At 36.8% G+C, this 21,053-nt stretch overlaps 1 protein-coding gene across 39 annotated transcripts in view; it reads right to left on the bottom strand.

Moving 5' to 3' along the window:
• Positions 1–2,014: 2,014 nt before the first annotated feature.
• kcnma1a (potassium large conductance calcium-activated channel, subfamily M, alpha member 1a) overlaps positions 2,015–21,053 on the bottom strand; it is a 144,948-nt gene continuing 125,909 nt past the window's right edge. For 17 of the 39 annotated variants that reach the window (XM_046833564.1, XM_046833573.1, XM_046833582.1 and 14 more), the window contains 11 exons: positions 17,883–18,006; positions 15,895–16,119; positions 15,326–15,518; positions 12,167–12,280; positions 11,290–11,373; positions 10,059–10,189; positions 8,109–8,303; positions 7,635–7,753; positions 7,265–7,489; positions 5,856–5,884; positions 2,015–4,612 (listed from right to left, as the gene is read on the bottom strand). In XM_046833564.1, coding sequence (XP_046689520.1) covers positions 4,461–4,612; positions 5,856–5,884; positions 7,265–7,489; positions 7,635–7,753; positions 8,109–8,303; positions 10,059–10,189; positions 11,290–11,373; positions 12,167–12,280; positions 15,326–15,518; positions 15,895–16,119; positions 17,883–18,006 — 1,591 coding nt within the window. In that variant the 3' untranslated portion in view covers positions 2,015–4,460. The remainder of the gene's footprint in view (positions 4,613–5,855; positions 5,885–7,264; positions 7,490–7,634; positions 7,754–8,108; positions 8,304–10,058; positions 10,190–11,289; positions 11,374–12,166; positions 12,281–15,325; positions 15,519–15,894; positions 16,120–17,882; positions 18,007–21,053) is intronic. The other 22 variants (XM_046833638.1, XM_046833696.1, XM_046833763.1 and 19 more) reach the window with 3 other exon arrangements.

The following is a 21,053-nucleotide window of genomic DNA, read 5'->3' as shown; positions in this document are numbered from 1 at the left end:
CCACCTCTCTTTATTGCAGCCTGCTTCGAGGGTCAAGCTCATTTTCATAGCTGGAGGCAACACCGCACCCTATTTGCACATATGAACCCCATCTGTGATTATGGCCCTAATGTCAAATTTTACATTTGCTTCTATAATTATTGACAGCCTATAACTTGCCTCAACAGCAAATCTATCATTGGAGTAGACAAATTAAATGTATTTATTTTAATAAACTGATCAATGAAAAGTTGAAACAATATAAATAACAGCATTAACACTACATTTACTTTAAACTCATTTGACTTAAATAAACAATACTTTCAGCTATACATAGAAAAACACTAAACAGGAGAGCATGCTGTTATAGGAAACTAATTCACAACAAATCATCCAACAGTGTATTTGTAATTTAATAATGAATTAGACGATGTTCATAAACACGTGTACATTTAATGTTGTGAAACGTACAAGTGAAGGTAGATTCTGTTATCACTTGTGAATGCATAGTCACTGTTGTTTTTATTGTTTGCAATATTTTGTCTTCCTTTTTATTTGGCCATTGAATGTTAAAACTTTATATCAATTTCCCAAAGAACTATTTATCTAGATTATATAGTATATAGTATACGATTAGAATAAGTGCAATAACATAAACCGGTGCTTTTTCCTATCCTTATTCTCTTATCATTATAAAGCTCAAAGGGAAAAAAGGACAGTCATTAGAACACAAATACATCCATTTTAATTTGAGAAAATACAAAAAGAAACATGTACAATTTATGTACAAACTTTTTGTACAAGACAGTATGTTTATCAGCAGGTTATATTTGACAGAGTCAGGTAGATCAACTCAGCACCATCATTTCCCCATTAGCTTAAACAGTTCAAACTCCTTTCTCCTGTAACGAACAGCCAAATCATTCAATTCAAATTGAATGTTCAGAATATTTATTAAAATGAAAAAAACAACAAAAAAAAGTTCCCAACGCAGTTTCAGCTTAGATTTCACTTTCAGTTAAGACTTTAATTCCCTTAAAGCGCATGATTCAATACAGTTTGTAACGTAGTGACAGCCGATTTATTTATTTTTTTTACAGTAGAATAATTGTCTGAAATAACACTCTTTAACAAGTGGACTGATGACCATACAGACACAATAAAATGTATTTAGTGCCCAGCATCGTTCAGTCAGTGTGTTCTGCTCTTTCATGTTTATGGAGTTGTGTGTATTAGTAGAATCTGACTTTCTAACTGAAACTTACACTCTCTTAGATGCCACTTTTCGCTTTAGTGGGACTTTAGATGTTCCTCCTTCAGTCTGACTGTAGCACTGCCTGCACTACCCTGGCATGGTGATTTGTGTAGCTTGGATGTTTTCCATACCAGGATTAGATACCACAAAAAATCTTTTTCATAAGTTTAACATCTGACTGAATGATGCTGGATTAGAGACAAAGTCATGGCACTTTAGACAGTCTGATATGTAGAGAATAGTGGTTTCATCTCACAGCAGGTACACACACACACACACACACACACACTCACACTGCATGGATCTGCTGAGACACTTGTTGCACACTGGAGAATAAAGTCAAGCTGAAGGACAAGTCTTGTTTATCACGTTATGGACAGACATTAGCTGTCTAAAGAAAGAAAAGAACCTAAATCTACTGACCAAAAAAAAAAAAAAAAAACATTCCTGATATATACTAATTATGTTATATCTGTAAACAAATAAGTGATAGTGAATATTTTAAACAATGATTTTTACTGTAACATATAATTGCTTAAAAACTGGCAATATGGAATGTAAACGCTAATATTAAAGAACTTACAGAAGAAATTACAGCATACCGACTCTGAAATTGGTTTAGTTTAAAACATTCATCAAACCTGCTTTCTGCACTGTACTTTAGCTCTTCTTTGCAACACACTGCATGAGTTTCATTACATGTAAAGAATCCTGGACAAATTCTCTTAAATTGCCGCCAGTATTTTATGATTTATGATTCATTTTAGGTCAGAATCCTTTTACCCCCCCCCCCCCCCCCCCGACTAGAATTTGTTATTTAATAATCCAATTTTACATAAAGTTTTTTTTATTTTTATTTTTAAAGAAACCTACTTGCTAAAAAGTGTAACATCCATGTATTCACAATTTGAAATCACTTGAGGACAGAGCCTAGTGGGCTGCATTAGGATCAAACTACATCCAGTGGACAAACATTAAAGCTGAGATCCTTGTTCTTCAAAAAAAAAAAATGTGGTCTAGAAATGGGCAGAATTTACACAACATACTTTAACACTAAGCATTATCTTATTTATTTATTTTTTTAAGTAGTAACATTGCTATGGTTTTTTTTTTTCTTCTATCTAGCATTAGATGGTGATTAGCTTACTGTCTGAGGTGATCTGCACACCTTCCAGCTGTGCAATTTCAAACACAGTTTTAAATGTATTACAGTTTCTGCACATGAAAATATTTCAGCATGTTACTCTGTTTTCCTGAAACCTAATTTAGGTCAATATCGGCGATAACGATCGATTCTACCCTGAGAGAGCGAGAGTAGATGCAAGCCATTGGCTAGGACACATTCTCATGCACATTTTTACCATTAATTTTCACTTTCAACTTGGAATTATACTACAGTTTACATCTAATTATCAGTAGTTTATCTCATCCAATAGAAGTTAATAATAGAATAGTGTAATTGATATAACTAGGTCTTTCAAAGCAGTAGGAATAAAGTACTGTACTCTCTCAGAAACACAAACAGAGAGCTGAAGCTGGAACTTTGTGACTGTCTCCTGCAGTCAAGATGGACAGCAGGCATGTCCTTTTAAAAGCATGACATGTTTTGTTGCCAAAGGTAAATATGGACAACAAACTTAACTGGTGTTTACTGAAGTCTTGTTAATATCTATTTAAGATAATTTTAGAAATAAAGTTCTTCGAGATGTATAAAAATAAGTACAAAATGATTATGCTTATATGGATAAAAAATAACTATGTACGTACAGTATGTATAAATCTGACAGAACACTTCAAGCAAAGTTCTGCTTAACATATGTATTATTACACTTTCCACACACAGGCTCACCACACCACCATGTAAAGTAAAGGGTAGTGAAGTTCATTCTGTCTCATGTAACAGCAGAACGACACAACACACTGTCACATTCTCTTTCCGTGATATTGACAACTATGACTGAGTTTTGCTTGTGTACATCAGTAGAGTCTTGTAATATTGAGGCATCATTGTGTTGGTCACAGAGAACACCCAAGCACATCTCTGCCTCTGTGCCAATGATGTGTCAGGCAGTGCCACTAATCAGAAGGAGGAACGATGAGTGCCCACTTTTTGCAATATGTGGCATGTTACACTACACATTCTTTTGTTCTTTAATTCAGAATTGAAGAGAATGGCATTTATGCTTTGAAAACTCAATCACAGTGACATTATCAGCGTGTGAGTGCAGATTTGAAACCAGCACATACACGCGCAAGGATTCGACTCTCGCGCCTCTTCCAAACGAACGCGTTGTGATCATACAATTTAACAAACACAGCAACACCAGCAGTCAAGCATGATGAAAAGACATCAACTAAAATAGTGCATATCCTGATAATGTATTGCCAATTTACTAGGGCTACTCTGGAGATGACATCTTGCATTATTACATGAATATAAGTACATTCCCATACACCTACACTGATGACCTACACTGTTTATGTTGATAGAAATTAAATCAGTTCCCCGCACTGGGGGTCCAGGTTGTGTGCAACATTTTCTTAAATGAATGCTTCTTCACACAAAGCAGACTGAGGCCCCTCAAGTAACACTCATCACCCTTAACAGTTGCTTCTCCTAGCAGAGCCTCAACATAGTCAGACAGCAAGTTTCTTCGCTGTGAATTCAAAAACCTTTACACTCCTTTCAGAACCCGGTCTCAAATCTTTTCACTATTACATTTAGTGCAAAAATAAGCAGATGTGGGTGTATGTGTGTGTGTGTGTGTGTGTGTGTGTGTGTGTGTGTGTGTGTGTGTGTGGTGGGGCTTAAGCGACACTTCAGATGAGGTTCTTTGGCTAATGTTAATGAGCTGAGGGACTCTGACCCTCATTCTCCATAACACCAAGCCTTCTGCACAGAGTCAGGTCACTACAGACACAAGATATTGCAATGAATTACAGGAAGTACTTCTTAACTTGGTTTAACATAATTTCAAAAAGTGCTAGAGGGCTGTACAATCCTTATTTGATTGTCATTATGTACATCACTATGTATACATTGATAAATTAAATGTTTCCAAAAGCATGGAAGTAACATTAAAGGTATACACATTGGAGGTCCCTTCTAATTTCCATGAAAAATCCCTCAAGGTGTAAAATGACAGTGAAGCGCCGTGCCGTTTTATCACCGTTTCCTCATCACAGCTCGTCTTTTACATCAGGATGCTCGTCAAAAGCCTGGAATTTAGCATTCATCTTCAACTTCTCTGATTGGTGGAATCAGGCTGCTAGTGGATTTGTACTGATTGACTTGATTGGCCATGTGAGTGCTCATGGGCTTGATTTGAATGTTCCTTGGGTAGGCATTTTCTGGTTCATCTGTAAACCATTTCTTTTCTGTGAGACAACCAAGCAGAATAGAGGCAGGGGGAAGATGGAAAAAGACAGAATTAATACATTAGTATCAGATATGTGAACAGCTGAATGCAGCTCTGTTTCATAAACAAACCTTCTTTCAATCTTCAAAGGATAAATGACATTCAATCATACGAAGTGAAATACAGGCTTTAGGATGACTAAATCTATTTTCTCTCACGGTAATACAGTGTAAGGTATATAAAAGTTCTAAACACAGAGGACCATAGAGTAGACTAAAAGAATAAGGGACATCATGCTGTGTTCCTGTGTTCATTATCATGGTGGCATCAAGTCTGAACTCTGAACATTTTACACTGTAACTTGGTCAAATCTGGGAAATGAGACAGCATGCCAAATTACAGAGGACTTAAGCCATGTGTGGGATGAATTTCTGTCTTCATCCCACAGGCACTGTCATTTCCTAGCACTCGAAACATTTCTAACTCCGACTGTAACGTGAAACTCGCTGCAGGCTCAAGAGTGTCAGCCAGCGCAGGCCTGCAGGCTACAGTGTCACAGCACAGGCGTTTGATGTGAGTGGAGTTGTGCCTGCGGTGGTGCAACGAGTCAGCCACCTTGCTCTATTCCCCTGAGTTCACTACTGATATTGGCACTCATATCGCCCTGAGACATCCCCCGGCATGGCAAGAGTTAAGAGAGCCAATTTCTCAGGTATTGGGCTTCTCATCATGTTTTCCTTTCTTACATTTTGATGAGACTTTTGCCAAGAGGAAACATTTAACACTCAACTTCCTTAGTTTGGATTAGGAAGTTGGGCTCTAACCAATCCAAATGATGTATCTGGCAATTTATTCCATAATGTAAGGGAACTTAAAAGCTAATCAGCCTAATTAAAACACACAGACCTTTCATTTAATAGATCAGCAAAGAAAGCAAACCTAAGAATACATACATGAAGAGGAAGGTAATTAAAAAAAAGGTCATATATAGATCAGCTGTATCAGATGAACTCAGGTATAGAGGTAAAAAAATTAAAGGAGGATGATCAACCGCATGCAATGCTGGGGTGATCCTAAGCATGACAAGAGTTAAGCAGTAGCATTAGCCAATTGCTTTCTACCTGAAAGCAACGGTGAAATGTAGGCATGACTTCCATTAAAAATAAAAATCATCAGCCCCTCTCATTACAGTGCTCCACGAGGACATGAGGAAAATATCTCACAAAAGGTGCTGTATCATGCAGAATCATTAACTTGCATACCTTGGCTCATTCTATTCATCCTTGTTGCACTTTAGAAAAAGAAGTGGTCTAAGTAAGTTTTACAGTTCTCAAGGCGAGAAACACGTCTGAAATATGGTTACTGACATGACCATATCCTTTATGTTGGGCTAATGTTAAACACTTCCAGTCAAACTTCAGAGGTGTTAAAGGCTTTAAAAGCAATCCTTATCCTTTGCATTTTCATTTAGTTAACATGCACTTCATGTTTATGTAAATACATATGCTGGTGATTTCTAAGATTCTACATTTAATATCTGCTGAAGTGATAAGCCTATACAAAAATGTCTTGCTAGCATTTCCTAAGTCCTAGCATGTATCTCCAAGTCCTAGCACGTGTCTGTCTTTTTATGAAGGTCCAGAAACGCCAAATAAACTGGCTTGCACCAAAAATAAGTTTTTTTGTTTACTAGAAATGTGCTTAAATTCCTGTAATACCTTGCAGTTGCAATGTCTTTACGGTTTTTAAACCCTGCAGAGTTATTTCGTTATTTATTAATTGTCTGCTTTGAAATATTTGTCCATATCTGTACATTTTTGCAACATCAGTAAAGCTCTTGCACCTGCAAGGATACGAGAACATTTTGGATCTCAGGATTGGATAAAATCCATTCAGACCCACTTACCAGCTCTACATCCAAACTAGCAAATATAACACTACAGAAAACACAACTAACACACACTAAAACATGGACATGCAATTGCAGCCCTCACGCACACAGAGACAAATGAAAATGACACCAGGTAATTCCTGCTTTGTTACAAATAGACATAAGGACTTAGGTCATGTCAGAAGATGGCATAGCCATAAAAGCCTACACCACTTAAACAAACAAACAAACAAGAAGCATTTGTATATATTTATATACAAATATCTATGCACAAACACACAACCATATGCCTATTCACTAACTCATTACATCACACAAAAAGGTACTTCTTGCTGTATAGATAATTTATTTTTAACCAGCTATCCACACTGAACAGACATTAAAATTCAACCAATTGAATTCTAACACAAATTAGACAACACTTGTTTTAGCAAAGAAAATGCCCTGGCATTTTACTGCATCTTTATAATGGAACAGCCAAACACAGGCCAGTGATGCTATGGTCTTGATATAAAGTGTGGCTGAAATGAAGCGATGAACTAATGGGTTCAGTGTGAGCTCAGAGCAAACGTCACATGCACATCACCACAAAGCAAATGCACAAACAACACAAGCAGATTGAAGTAGAAAAACAAATACATTACGTTTTTTATATGACAAGTGCTTACAACAGCAATCAACAAGCACACACACACACACACACACACACACACACACACACACACACACACACAGTATACACAGAACACAACCAATAGATAGAAAGGTGCAGGCTCTTACTTGTGTTTGTCACGGCTTTCGCGGGTCTTGCTGCTGCGGTTGGGCCGGTTGGTTGCAGGGATGGAGTGAACAGAGGAGCTCTTCTTGCTGGAGGAGTGGGAGGAATGAGACGAGTGGGACAGGCTGGTTCGCGACTGACCTGCGTTGTGGTCAAACTGCATCAGGCAAAAGATCAGGTCTGTGGGGACGAGCTCAAACTCATAGGGCGGGTTGGTGATGACATACCTACATACATAAACACAGTAAGAATTGAATAGATGTTTTTAGAGAATAAATCAGTTATTTTTTTTTTTTACAGCAGTAGAAGTCTGAATTATACTGAATACATGACGTGACTCAAAATCTAATGCCAACGTTAAGAAATGCTCACCTTTTTGTGCACTGACTTGGTGCACTTAAGTGTGCATCTCTTAATCTATAGATTCCAAAGCACAACATGTTGTAGGTTTTCAGTGCCTTACAAAACAAGTCCCCATAACAACCACCATCCTAAAGGAGAGAATATAACAAATAATGATGAATTATTATTTCAAGCAGATTGAAAAATGCAATAATTTAGTACAATTCAGTAGCCTGCTATAAACACACACCTGTTCCCCAAACACAAATGATCAACATGACCAAGCTGATAATTAATAAACAGGATATAGTAAGACATAGTATTATTTTTCCACCCTCCTTTTCAGCTCACTCACTCCTACAAACTCTTTATGTCCCCCGGTGCTGCTCTGCATGTACAACATATTTGGTTTGCATTAGCGGACAGCCGAGGCGTCGGACAGGGGAGCATGTGCTGTTGGGGAATGTGACAAAAGCTGTCAGTTCTTCTTAAGCATCCACTTACCCCCAAGTCTGCGAAAGGGCCATCGTAGAGGGCGAGCTGTGCCACGCGACACCTGTCCCTGTTAGCTAGCGTTTGGGGCGTGCTATATCCTCCGCGCAGCGCATTCTCCTCGGCCAAGAGCCCCTCCAGCTCTGGCGTGGCCCCTCCTGTCACCAGCGTCCGGATCAGCGTCAGGATATTATCGTTGAAATACGTCTGCAGAGATGAGGTAAAGGATACGGACAGCAGCACCATTAGAGTCACCATGGAAGACAGCAGAGATTTTGGAGCCATTCTGGGCCTTGTTATCTAGACCCTGAGCTGTCTCTTCACATTGCACTCCCCAGGACGGGAAGAGACACAGCAATGCAATTAAGCCAGCTGTTGTTGTTGTTATCCCTCCTCTTCAACATTCATTTGATATCACCAGCCATGCTTAACAAGAGAGGGTTTCACACACAGTATCAGTGGAAAACTGCTCCCGATATCAATTATCATTACTGGAAGTAATTATCTTTCTGGATCGCCGGATGCAGCCAGGGGATATGCTCCGCCATTCAACTTCAGTGGTTTGATTTCATTATGTCTGCATCTTTCTATTTTTCCACAGTTCACTTAAATACTTCTACATGTGACACATTAATGCATGGTGCTGACAGCACACTGTGGCGAAAGGCAGGTCTCTTTACCCTGTGTATCTGTGTGTATCTGTGTGTATCTGTGTGTGTGTGTGTGTGTGTGTGTGTGTGTGTGTGTGTGTGTGTGTGTGTGTGTGTGTGAGAGAGAGAGAGAGAGAGAGAAAGAGAGAGAAAGAGAGAGAGAGAAGCTGGCCTGAGTGGCAGCAGGAGGTGGAACTCAGACGGTGTATGGAGTGACACCTTTCCAGGCCCCTGACAGCACCATTCAGCTGAATGATAGATGAGAGCTGTCTATTAGCCAGCTTCACCTTTGTCCAGAGTGGAACGCACTTGAAGGCTGCTTTGTTCTAACTTCACTCAAAGTGAAAGGCACTAGAATTAAGCCATCATGAGGGGGGTGGAGGGGGTTGGTAGGGCTATGGATGTAGGTAAAGGAAAAAATAGAGAACTAAAGATGGAGAAAAAGTATGCGAAAGAGAAAGAAGTCTCCTGTCTCCCTCTCTAACCAGGATGACATTGTTTATAGATTAAAGATTTTTGACTGCATAGAAACCCACTTTGTGTCAAGGAGTGCTATTATAAAAAACTCGAGCACTTACCTTGTTTACAAAAAAAAAAATGAAAAAAGAAAGAAAAAAAAACCTAGTAAGCCTCTTGAAAGTTCATTTCATGACATATTATATGAGAAGGCTCGATAACAATTTTCCTTTTGATGTCACTAATTCTGACAGTACTGTCTGATCTACGTGGCTTTCATATACAAACTTCTGCCTACCAGTGATGCTGAAGCTGAGCACAGGAAAGCCTGATTTTTTTTATTTATTTATTTTTTCATAATTTTTATTTTCCTTTTCTGTATCAGATCTGTAAAACACAACCATGTAATTCTATAGTTAACATTACAATTCCTCCTATTTTTGTGAAGGAACCAGGTTCATTCCGTTAAGTGCGTACGCATAAGGAGTATACAAATAATATTCAATATTTGTAAAAGTGAAAAACATAATTAATACGGTTTATGTTACAATAAAAAAATATATAACTATATTTAACCAAAAATATATATTATATTTTAAAATATGCTTAAGTTGGCATTCATTTTTTCTCTGGTACTTACTCAAATTTTGTATATTCACTAAATCCTTTATCTTGGTCAGAGGCACAATGGAATATATGTTCAACACTGATAAATCATGAAATACAATAAAACTTCAACAAAACACAACTGAGTGAAGTTTAAAGCTAAATGTATACTCCCTTCAAATATGATTTATTTAAAATGTAAATCCCACAAAGAGAGTTACGTTTATTAAATGATCAACAAAAAACTCACAGCGCTCATAAGTGAGTCGAGCACACTGACAGCAAAAGCCGTCCCACAGGCAAAGGGCTGGGTCAGATACAGCTCTGTATCCGGGTCATCATCATCATCTTGGTCCAGAAACTGAACATTTGAATCATTCACTGTGGCAAAGAACATACATTAGAGATCAGACAAGAGAAGTGATCAAGAGTTAGAAACACCAACAAGTGTCTAGCAAACATATTTGCATTAAACCTGCTCTAAATGCAGAAAAAAAACTTTATTCTTGAAATGTTAATTATTACACAGACCGGATTAATTAAAACGATTAAAGATAAATCATGCACATAAATATCATGCCATCTGAAAATGTACAACTGAAGAAAGCAGAAAAGATATCTGTTCACTACTAATAGCTTATATTTAAATTATATATCGGACTAAAAAGGAAATAGCCTTTAAAGTTTTATAAACATTTTTAACAGCTGTGTGTATGCTCTATGTCAAATTCTACATGCAAAATTCAGATAAATGCCATCAAAAATGAGGAAAATGCTACTCTAGAAATTCTCTTAATTCTCAAGTGAAACCAGGCTTACCAATTAATGATACCAAAAACTTGTTTTGAGCTTGTTATTGAAAAAGGATAAAGTACTGTACTATTCACAAAAGCATTAATTCACATGTTCAGACCAACAGCAGCAGTGATATTGGAGGATATTTTCTAGAGTAGCCAGCATTCTGAAAGAAAAAAAAAAGCCCTGAAACCAGTTCGATTTGAGCACAGCTTCATACAAATCTTTGTTTCAGCCTTCTTTAAAATGTATGCTTTAGAGATTAAGACTAGCTACAAAATAAATAAATAAAAATAAACAGCTTAGAGGGAAGGTTTTTTCTAGAGGGTGTTTCCCCGATTTGATTACTTCCCAGACTTCCTGTGAGCTGTGGAAGACAAATGTCAGTCTTTCAGACTGGCTGCTGATGAAAAAGAGCCTGGGCTACAGAAATGAACTGCAGGGAGATGCTATGGAAACAGCCACAAGGACAGACTAGTGTGATCAAAGGCCTAGTGATGCTAAGAGAGAGGGGAAATCATAAAAAAAAAAAAATCCAAAACAAGAGAGTCAATTTCAGAACCGAGAATAAAAATGTGTTCAAAGTGATGCCATGGGAGCAGGCCTTGTCTGCAGCCAGAGAAATCAAGACAAGCCGATGAAGGAGGCTGAGCATCAGTGCAGTGGAGGACAAAGGCACCGCTTACCCAGTTCTGTTATCATTTGTATGTTGGTTCCACTGTTTCTTTCCTGACTGAATGGAACCAAAGGCAGTAGTTTGCCAGGCTTAGCTAATGATGATAAAACAACGTTGAGGGCAGATTGTTATTGAAACAAGTTCAAAGGCAAGCAAAAATGCAAAGCATAATGAGAGTATCATTTCAAAAGTGGGATTAGGAATGTAAAGGTACAATATCTGCTTTCACAGTGTATGTAAATGCAGCACAAGATACCAGACATCTGTGCCTAACTGGTAAACAAAGCCTGCTTCTGTGATGTGTGGGTTTTAGCCTTTTAATGCTAGAGTGAAAAAATACTTGGAAAAGGGGAAGAAAAATCCAGATGGTATTAAGGCGATCATAGGCAAATGCTTAAAACCAGCCAAAACTGGCAACTCTATATAAGAATTTATCTCCGATGTGGGCCTCTGAAAACCCTCATGGGCGATACAGTATCTGATTCCTCTGGTCTTTTGGGGCCACTGGAATTTAAGTGTTTGGTGTGATGCTTACAGCCCCTTCTATTGAAGTGCACTATAATTGGGTCAGTGGAGAGTTGGAGTGGCCAATCCCATGTGCTTTAGTGCCCTTTGAGATCTGAAACTTTCATGAGTCTCTCTGTCCAGGGAATACCATTACTGTCATTGTTATTAATAAATGGACCCATTTTACAGGTTGCCTTTGCCATGTCCAGCTACTAAGATGCATTAAAGAAAATATTTTTACGCACCTGACTTTGACCTATTTAACAATCCAGAAAACCTACAGACACACATCTCATCAAGCACAACAGCACTGAGACAATTATGTCGCAGCTCCTGGATTTATAGATGTGGGTTCTGACATTATAGCAGTCATACGTCACCTAGTTCAGTTATGATTGGGATGTTGGAGCCAGTGGTGACGGATGCTTGGCGAACCAATCCATGCACTGGACTGTTATCCGGAGATGATCGGTCCATTCCCGGAGGTGTAAAACCTAAAGGATCGAGGGACAGATAATAGAATAATAGCACTAACTGTATGTCACATTATGGCTAAAGGTTTAATCATCCAAATGCATAAACTGTTTTATTATTATTATGGATAATAGTGGTTAAATTTCCGAAAATTGCACCAAGGTTGTTGTGATATAAATGCTTTTGTGCAGCTGTAAAACAGAAAAGGTGTCAAGTATGATATAGAATGAAAAGACCACAGTGCCTGCCTAAAACACTGCACTGTGGATATTTGGCTTTTAGAGGTCAGCTGAGACATATTTAGCATTTGCTACCTTCCATCAGCTGGTAGATATAAATTTTATATGTTGTTCATTTTGTTACCATAAAATTGGTGAAGTGGATCCTGAAAACCTTTTATGTGAAAACGCGATTCTAAGCCATGAAATACAAGCGTCGGTGACGGGACTATGAATTCACATGACTTGACACTTTTGCATTTCCTCAAGCTGACAAGTAAACACCTTAAATCAGTAATGCCATATGCATAATGCATCAGGCCTGTTTTGACATCCATCATTTAGTGCTGACTAGAGGAAAAAAATGGAAGCATATAGTTCCCTTTTTTGTACAATGGAAAACATAATGCAGAATAGATTCAGGTCACAAAGTTTTAAAAGTGTACTTCAGATTTCTTGTGTTCACAGAGACTACATTCAGCCAAAAGATGTGAAAGAAGGGGGAAGGCACTAACGTACCCACTTTTCCCAAATTTCAAACTGCAAACAAAATAATTCCTGCTCACCCATTTGACACATCAAATAAACAGTGACAGTGTGAGTAAAGCTCTTTGCTGGGGGAAAAAATCTAAACAATTCCGAATGGGTATCGTTTTCGTAATGTCTATAAAATTCACTTTCCACAACAAAGGCAGGTAAGTACTGCGATGGGTAACATTTTTACTTCTCAGTTTAAACCAGCGCTGGAGCATAGTGCATCTTCTGCTGAAAGTTTACACCACAGGAATCATACTACAAAAACAACCTAAAAATCATATCTGTTCCGTTACAATGCCAACTGAATCTAGGATCTCATTTATGACAATAGCTATTGCAGAATGACAGATTTATCTTATAGTAACTCCATATAGAAATGATCACAGAGGCATTCTAACATAGGAAATCCCCAAAGATTGTCATAACTAAAAGGGTGCTTTAAATTTCTTACACGTTAACTTGCTTTACTAATATTTAAAAACTATATGATATTTATCAACAACTTCATTTATTAATACTTCAAAAGGTAAAAAATGATCCTGTCTGATCATAAAAAAAGGAAATGAATTAAATAAAGAAATACACATTATGACTGCATGTTGATGAAGTGTTTATCATTTGATTTATCATTTTATCACCATAAAATGTATCTATGGCGTGTTACCCACCCTAACTATTGCATATGATATGGTTCTCCCACTGCATAAATTATCCACCTAATGATATCTGCATAAAATATCTGCATAAAATTAAGAATATTTTAATAATTTAAAATAATTTAAAATATTTTATATATATATATATATATATATATATATATATATATATATATATATATATATATATATAAATAAATAAAAGCAATTTTTTATCAAAAATGTATTGAAATGAATGTATTTGTATACAATTATTTAATTGATCCAAACGCTAACATTTCATCTAATTATACTATTTATATGAATTAAATAATGTTATTGATATACATAAATAACAATATAATTTTTATGACAAAAAAACACTTTCTTTTGATTTTAGTCATAAAAATAATCGGTCATTACATGGTGGTATATAGAAGCTTTACATGGCCTATTATTGTAAGAATGTTTTCACCCCCACGGCTGTAGGAGAGCATAATATGGGTTCCCTAACAAAAACACACACCCCCAGGCACTGCTCATTTTGCACTTGTCTATACCTTTCCCTTGGCAATAAGCTTGCTGATTTAGTCATTTACACATTCGACTTCAAGTTCAACACGGTGCATTGAGAAGTAGGGGTTAGACAGTTGCTTCCGGAAACGATGCAGGTTAAAACAAAAACAAAAATCAACACAAAACATTGATATATGTAATTAATCTTTCCATGCTGCCATTTATACAACTAATTTACTTTCATTTGAAAGAATAGTATAGTGACTAATTACCTATCACCAAACCGATTCTTTTCAATATTGAGTGTGGTAATGAAAAAAAAAATGCTTTAGTAGCTCATCACACCAGATGTTTAGATGAATTAATAGATGGAGCAATAATGACACACTGTCTTCCTGTGTCTCTTCCACAAACAGAATGATAAAAGTCTATTATCAGCCATGACGGGGGACCGATTCTTCACAAACGAACAGCCGCTGCTGTGTTACAAAGAGCATTCTGCTTAGTCTCACACATTTCTCACAAATGCTGTCATTTCAAAGCTTCAGCTCCATCGTTCTCTGCAAAAGAGGCTCCTCAATAACAGTTGAAATCTTAATTGTTCTATGCCAGCTTGTGTGGGCTGTGTAATTTGTGTAATGAAGAGCAGCTGAAGAAGTGGTGTTGCTGATTTGTACTGCCTGCTTAATGATGATGAATCCTGATGGGCACAAGAGGGTTACATGTTTATCTGAATGCATAAACAATCTGTTCAACTCAATTTGTCGGCAAACAAATCTGCCGCAGCCCCACTAATGGAGGCAAATAATGCACAGTCTGCAGTGTGATATTTGGGAATTTTAGCAGAGCTTTGATTAGAGCAGAGATGATACCACACACATGCATAACCAAAATAAATGCACACCGAAACAGGATTACATAATTCATTTAGATGATTGTAATAAAAGCAAAAAAAATATATGAAATAATGCTCCTAGTTCTGTCCCTTAAGTCTTTATTTCTATTGTGATTGTTTTCCATTATTATATGTCTTAACAGAAACGTTTCCCCTATTCTGTTTTAAAGCAGACTCCAATCAGTTTTGAAGTCTAGCAGATTGCTGCTACAGAGCTCAGTCCTCTCAATGGTGTGTGCTGAAGTGTACTAGGCCACTCTTTACCTTGGGAATTAGCCTGCAGGACCCCAATGCTGTCATCAAACTGCATAGATTTGATGTTGAGTGATGCCAAGATGCATTCCTTGTCCTGTAGTGAAGCATCGTCGATATTGTTCTGATTGGCTGACAGGATAACACACATGTCGCAGAGGTTGATGTTTACAGCCCTTAAATCAGCTCGACTTAATGGCGTGCCCTTCAGCAACAAGAGAGCAAGAGACACATGAGGGTTGGTTGGTGGTGGGGGTCGGGGGTGCAGTTGTAAGAAAAAGCTTTGAGAAAAACAATTTAAAGATTACGTTTTTGACTGCTAAGGAATTAGCCAATGTTTTTTTTTCCTAAAGGAAATGACATTTAGCTGATCTAACAATGCACACGAGAATATATTCTCAAATCTAAAGGGTAGCCTTTGCCGATTTCCCCAAATGCTGTGCCAACGCAGTTTCAACATTCTCTAAAGCTGTTTCACACAGCTAGCATCAACCTGGTAATGGGTGCTTAATTAGTAGTTAAATAGTTTTATCTGGTCCTGCTTAGATACGAATGCCTAATGCTTTACGCATTGTACTTACGGGTAAGATGGAGACCTTGGGGAAGTTGTGAAGGGTTTCCCATTCCCTCCTTAGATAATCCAGTGAGCCTACAAAGACTATGTGCTTCAGCTCATGATAATGGAAGTTACTCGCTCTTAAAGGCATTACCAAGTTTCGCAGACCCACTAAAGCAGAAGTGACGTCTCCAAATATACAGACCACAACATGTCCACTCAGAACCGTCATGGAGGCCTCACTCCGTGTCTACAGAGAGAATCACAGACAGACACCATTGCTGTGATTGGAGCACAAATATAAAAAGAGTAACAACATATTATTTATTCATTACATATAAAGTAAGCAATGTACTTGATTTTAATAAAAAAGGAGTGGAATGACATACAGAAATATAGAAATATATAGTATTAATTATTGTGTCATTATTATTAGTACAGATTTGTAAAATTATAAATATTTTTTCTAATACAAAATGCAGACTGCAAGTGCATGTGAAACAAACTAAATCATTTCTTAATATTTTGCCACGGCCCTTATTTTGTACAGTTCTGAGTACAATATTCATGAATAATGCAGGTATAGGTTAAGTCACGTTTTTTCCTCTTTAAGCAACAAGAAGATTTAGCTGATATAAAAACTTTAGGACAGATGTATGCATGTGGGGAGTCACTGCACGAAACACAGCTTGACATGGCCACAGAAAAAGCTCACAAGGCATCTGAAATTAATGTTCAATTTACAAAGGTTGTAGCTCATTACACAAACTACGCCTGGGAGAGTCTACTACTTTGTGCTCTGCGTGAGTTGCAAATTGTGGTTTAAAAGCCAGAGACTAAGGAGAAAATACAGATTCTGTAATAACGATAATAAAGATGTAAACAACTTATTAAATAAAGACTATCATATCTGAACTAGTCAACAGTGTGAAAGGCATAATAAAATTATTTGTAAAAAGAAAAAATTTTGTTACCAATGTAAAGAAAAAAAATTTTAAAGGAAAAAACTATTTTCTGCCACAAAACTTTCTAATTGCCACAAAAGTCTTATTTTAAATTAAACAAATAAAGGAAAAAAAAATCTAAACAATTAAATTGCTTTAATAAATTTGTTGAAATTGATGCATTGTTAGTGATCAGGGTTGAAAAAAATTTTGGACCAAGGTCCTTAAATGCTTTTAAAATGTTGTTATAAATAACAATAGTTTATCTATTTAAATGAATAACAAAAATGCTGACAATTCCAGAAAAATCTTTTTTTTTGCATGCTGTGGCTCGTACTATGATTTTGTATATACCTTTAACATGCAAGATTATTTTCCGGAATGTGAAATCAAGCACAAAAAGTTACAAATCTGCGAAGTTTAGACATCTGACCCTATGTCATGCTTACACATGCACGTTATGTCACAAAGCCAGGTTTTTTAATGAGCCATGTTGTCCTGCTTGTCTCAAGGGAGGAAATGTATCCTTTTCTTTGTAATTCTCAATCTGTATTGGCTTTTTGTACACTTTCATATTTATGATTGTAGGTCTTCACATTATTCTGATTGCAGTATCTGGAATGTTTCTTAAATATAACTGTGGCCTGTTTAATTTTACTTTACTGTTAAAAAAAAGAATAAAAAGGAAAAAAGAAAGAAAAAAAAACAGTGAAACTTGGATCGTAATCTCTGTGACATTACCACTAAAATATGCACATAATTGACCTGGCTATTTAAAATAATGTAAATATTAATGTAAAATCTATCAGCAATACATAATTGTAAATCATAATAATTATTAGTGAAAAGGCCTCCGAATGTCAAAAATGATGCCTGTAGACCAACAATGTATTCAATTTATCCAGTTATTAAAATCTGTATTAGAATTAAAATAATGGTCATTTCTTTTGCATAAACATTAACATATATTATCAGGATGTGTGAGTGTGCAGTGTAAGTCCCTTGTTAGTCCCTGTGCATCAGACATACAATGTTTGTGTGTTTTGTCATAGTACAGAACACTGCCCACCAGAATGACTTTCTCAATCTCTTTGGAAGGACACCAGTGAAACATTCCAGTGGAGTCATATCTCTTCACATTAACGTCCATATTCTCAATCTGCTCGTTTCCTGGTATGAGTAAAGGGTCATGTCTGTACAGAAGAAAAGAAAAAAAAAAGAAGGAAATTAGTGGTAGTTTTTTATTTTCTTAATTCTAGCAGTTTCTGGGCTCTGTAACTGTAAAAACTATATTGATAACTAAATGGTAGACCTTTTAAAACATAAGTAACTCACTGAAAACAGTGAACTGTTTCTAAAATGTAAACTATATTACAAATTATTACAATCTAATTTGCAGGTTATAAAGAACTGTTATTGATACTATGGAGGTCCAGGTTTGTAAAGTATAAATGTTGTGCAATGATGTGATGCAATAACAAATATTATCAATCTCCATTTTAGAAATATGTAAGAAGTAAACATCTATAAAATAATGTTTTATTTAGTTCTATAAATAAAGCACATATGCATGTACACATCATTTTAAACTCCTAGTTACGACTAGTCACATTGCGATTGTTCAATACAAAGACTGCTACACTTAGTTGTCCTGAATACAGTATTTTTCTTTAAATTGTCTTTTTTATAAATAAAAGTTAAGTTCCACTATTCAATCAGTAAAACACCTTCATAAGACTTACTGTAACCGTTACACGTGTGACAAGAGTGTACCTTTTAGCTGCTGCATTATCTTATAATTGAGTCATTAATCAAATAGCATATTTACAATAACCTATCATGCCAGAAGCAGAGTAGATGTGTGTGACAAGGCCATCACTGTCAGAATAGATCTGTGCTCCCATCATAGTGTGTGCATGTGTGCTGGTGACACACACTGGTGACAGCGCTGGAGTGGTAGAGAACGAGGCTGAGCAGCGTGCTCACTGAGTGGCACCGGAATGGAAAGCCAATTACTGGCTTTTACCTCACTCAACGTCTGACATGCTGTGACCTCCACCCCCACCCCTAGTAAAAGCTTTAACAGGGCTGCACTTTAAATATTTTAGGAATTTGCCCGATCTCATTTTGCTCTCCTGAACTGGAGGCCATTAATGTTTCAGAAAAGTGTCATGGCCAAACAGGCTAATCTAAAACAGCGTGGCTGGGTTGCTGAAGCTGATCTAGGGGAACAGTGTCCATGAAAGAAGTCCTACTACTCTGCAACTGCTAACACTAGTATATATTTAGCACATGGAATCACCAGACTCCCAATAAAGCACTCGAAAGCACTCTGCAATTGGTCTAGAAGAGTGTGGCTTTTCTGAATGAAAATGGGGACTGCTGGTTTGTTAGTGGTTTGTAAATGGGGTTGGAACAAGAAAAACAAAAGCTTCATGGTTAAACCTGGAGGTTCACTGACATACATATTTTAGATTTTTAATTTTTAAAAGTAAGATGAAAATATAAAACTAACAATTGATTCAGTCTGATTATATCTATTATACATATTTCTTAGATTCTATTATTTATGAGAGTATTTTGGAAGGAAGACCACAGGATACTTGTCAAGAGGCCATAACAATGTCAACAAAAGCCCACTGAGCAGCCCACTACTGGAGAGCTGAGTGGGTCTGAAAGCCTGCTTTGAGGTAATAGCCTGAGGCCACACCAAGCAGCTTCCTTTCTGCTTCACAGCTACAGGGTTACATGCTTTTCCTTTTCTGCACCTCCACTGTGTAGACTTTCACATGGCTTTCATGTGAAACCAGTAATTCCATCAGTAAATCCCTTAACCACTAATTCCCTCAAACTTGCACTATTTGATGGCAACTAGAGCTCACCACCATGATACGGTTCTGGTCCACAACGAAGGATAAAATGAAACATGAAACTGTAGTAAATGCGCTTTTTTTTTTTTACCATGCCAGAGTTCACTGGGCTACTAAATCATTATATTTTTTGAATATTAAAAAAAATCAAGAAAATCAAGATATTGTTAAAATATTTTTTTATACTTACCTCCGAGTTCACAGCAGATGAGCTATGGTTAATGCTAGTAACTATATATGTGGCATTTTGTTTTAATTGCATTCATTTCTTGTTTTATTTATTAATTGGCTTTATTTATTATTTATTAGAGGTTTTTTTTCATCATTTTTAATTACGTAATTTTACGTGTGGTTATTCAGTTGACATTAAATGGCCGAACAGTACATCTATCATGACTTGTCCTATTACATATCATTATTAACAATGAATTAGGCCTCCTACTGTTATTTATAGAATAATGAATGATGAGACATTGGCATTGTTTCAAATATTTGCATAATGAGAGATAATATTCAAGCAAATTAATTTACATCTACCACTTCAGCATCATTATCCGAAGTCCAAATATATCTTGTTTCAATTTATAACAAAATGTACTATCAAAACAATTTAACACTCAACAGGAAATAATGCATCACAAATAATGCAATGAGAAATACCTCAAAACAAGCTAGTATTATCGCCTCTCTCTCTCTCTCTCTCTCTTTCTCTCTCTCTCTCTCTCTCTCGCTCTCTCTCTCTCTCGCTCTCTCTCTCTCTCTTTCTCTCCCTCTCACTCACTCACTTTCTTGCCCATTTTCCACTTGTCTCCTAAGTGAGTTTATTCACTGACATTGCTTTGAAGCCTCCCCCTTTCACTCTACATTTCAACGCTGTTTGATTGCAGAAATATCACATCAAAAATGTGTCAATTAGCACTTTGGCATTGCAGAGATGATATCAGGCTGAGGGCAGGTGATAATAACAGTGAAAGCATTTAGTGCTTTTTCACCCCGACTGAATATTTCATTATATGCTGCGTGTTTCACCTCTCACTCTATGGACCCCTGTCACTTCCATCTCTTCACCATGTTGATTGCCACTGCACACTGCTGCCAAGATAGCTTCGTCTCAGCACTGTCAGCAAAGCCTGCCAGTCACCGCACAACTCTCTGCTCCACACCACTCCAAACTAGCAATATGACACTGCTCTGGGAGCGGATCATGGCAAAGTGAACTGAGACGTCCCACAATCTCAGGTCCTATCAGAAAGTCTTGCATTTTTGTTAATTTTACTTACGAAGAGCTTTTGGTAAAAAAAAATAACAAAGATGACTTTATTAATAAAACATACTTACAAACTAAACTACATACAAACTAAATTGGGTCA

The sequence above is a fragment of the Silurus meridionalis genome, chromosome 2, assembly GCF_014805685.1.
Source record: "Silurus meridionalis isolate SWU-2019-XX chromosome 2, ASM1480568v1, whole genome shotgun sequence".
Classification (NCBI taxonomy): Eukaryota; Metazoa; Chordata; class Actinopteri; order Siluriformes; family Siluridae; genus Silurus; species Silurus meridionalis.
This window is presented reverse-complemented; position numbering and strand designations above follow the sequence as displayed.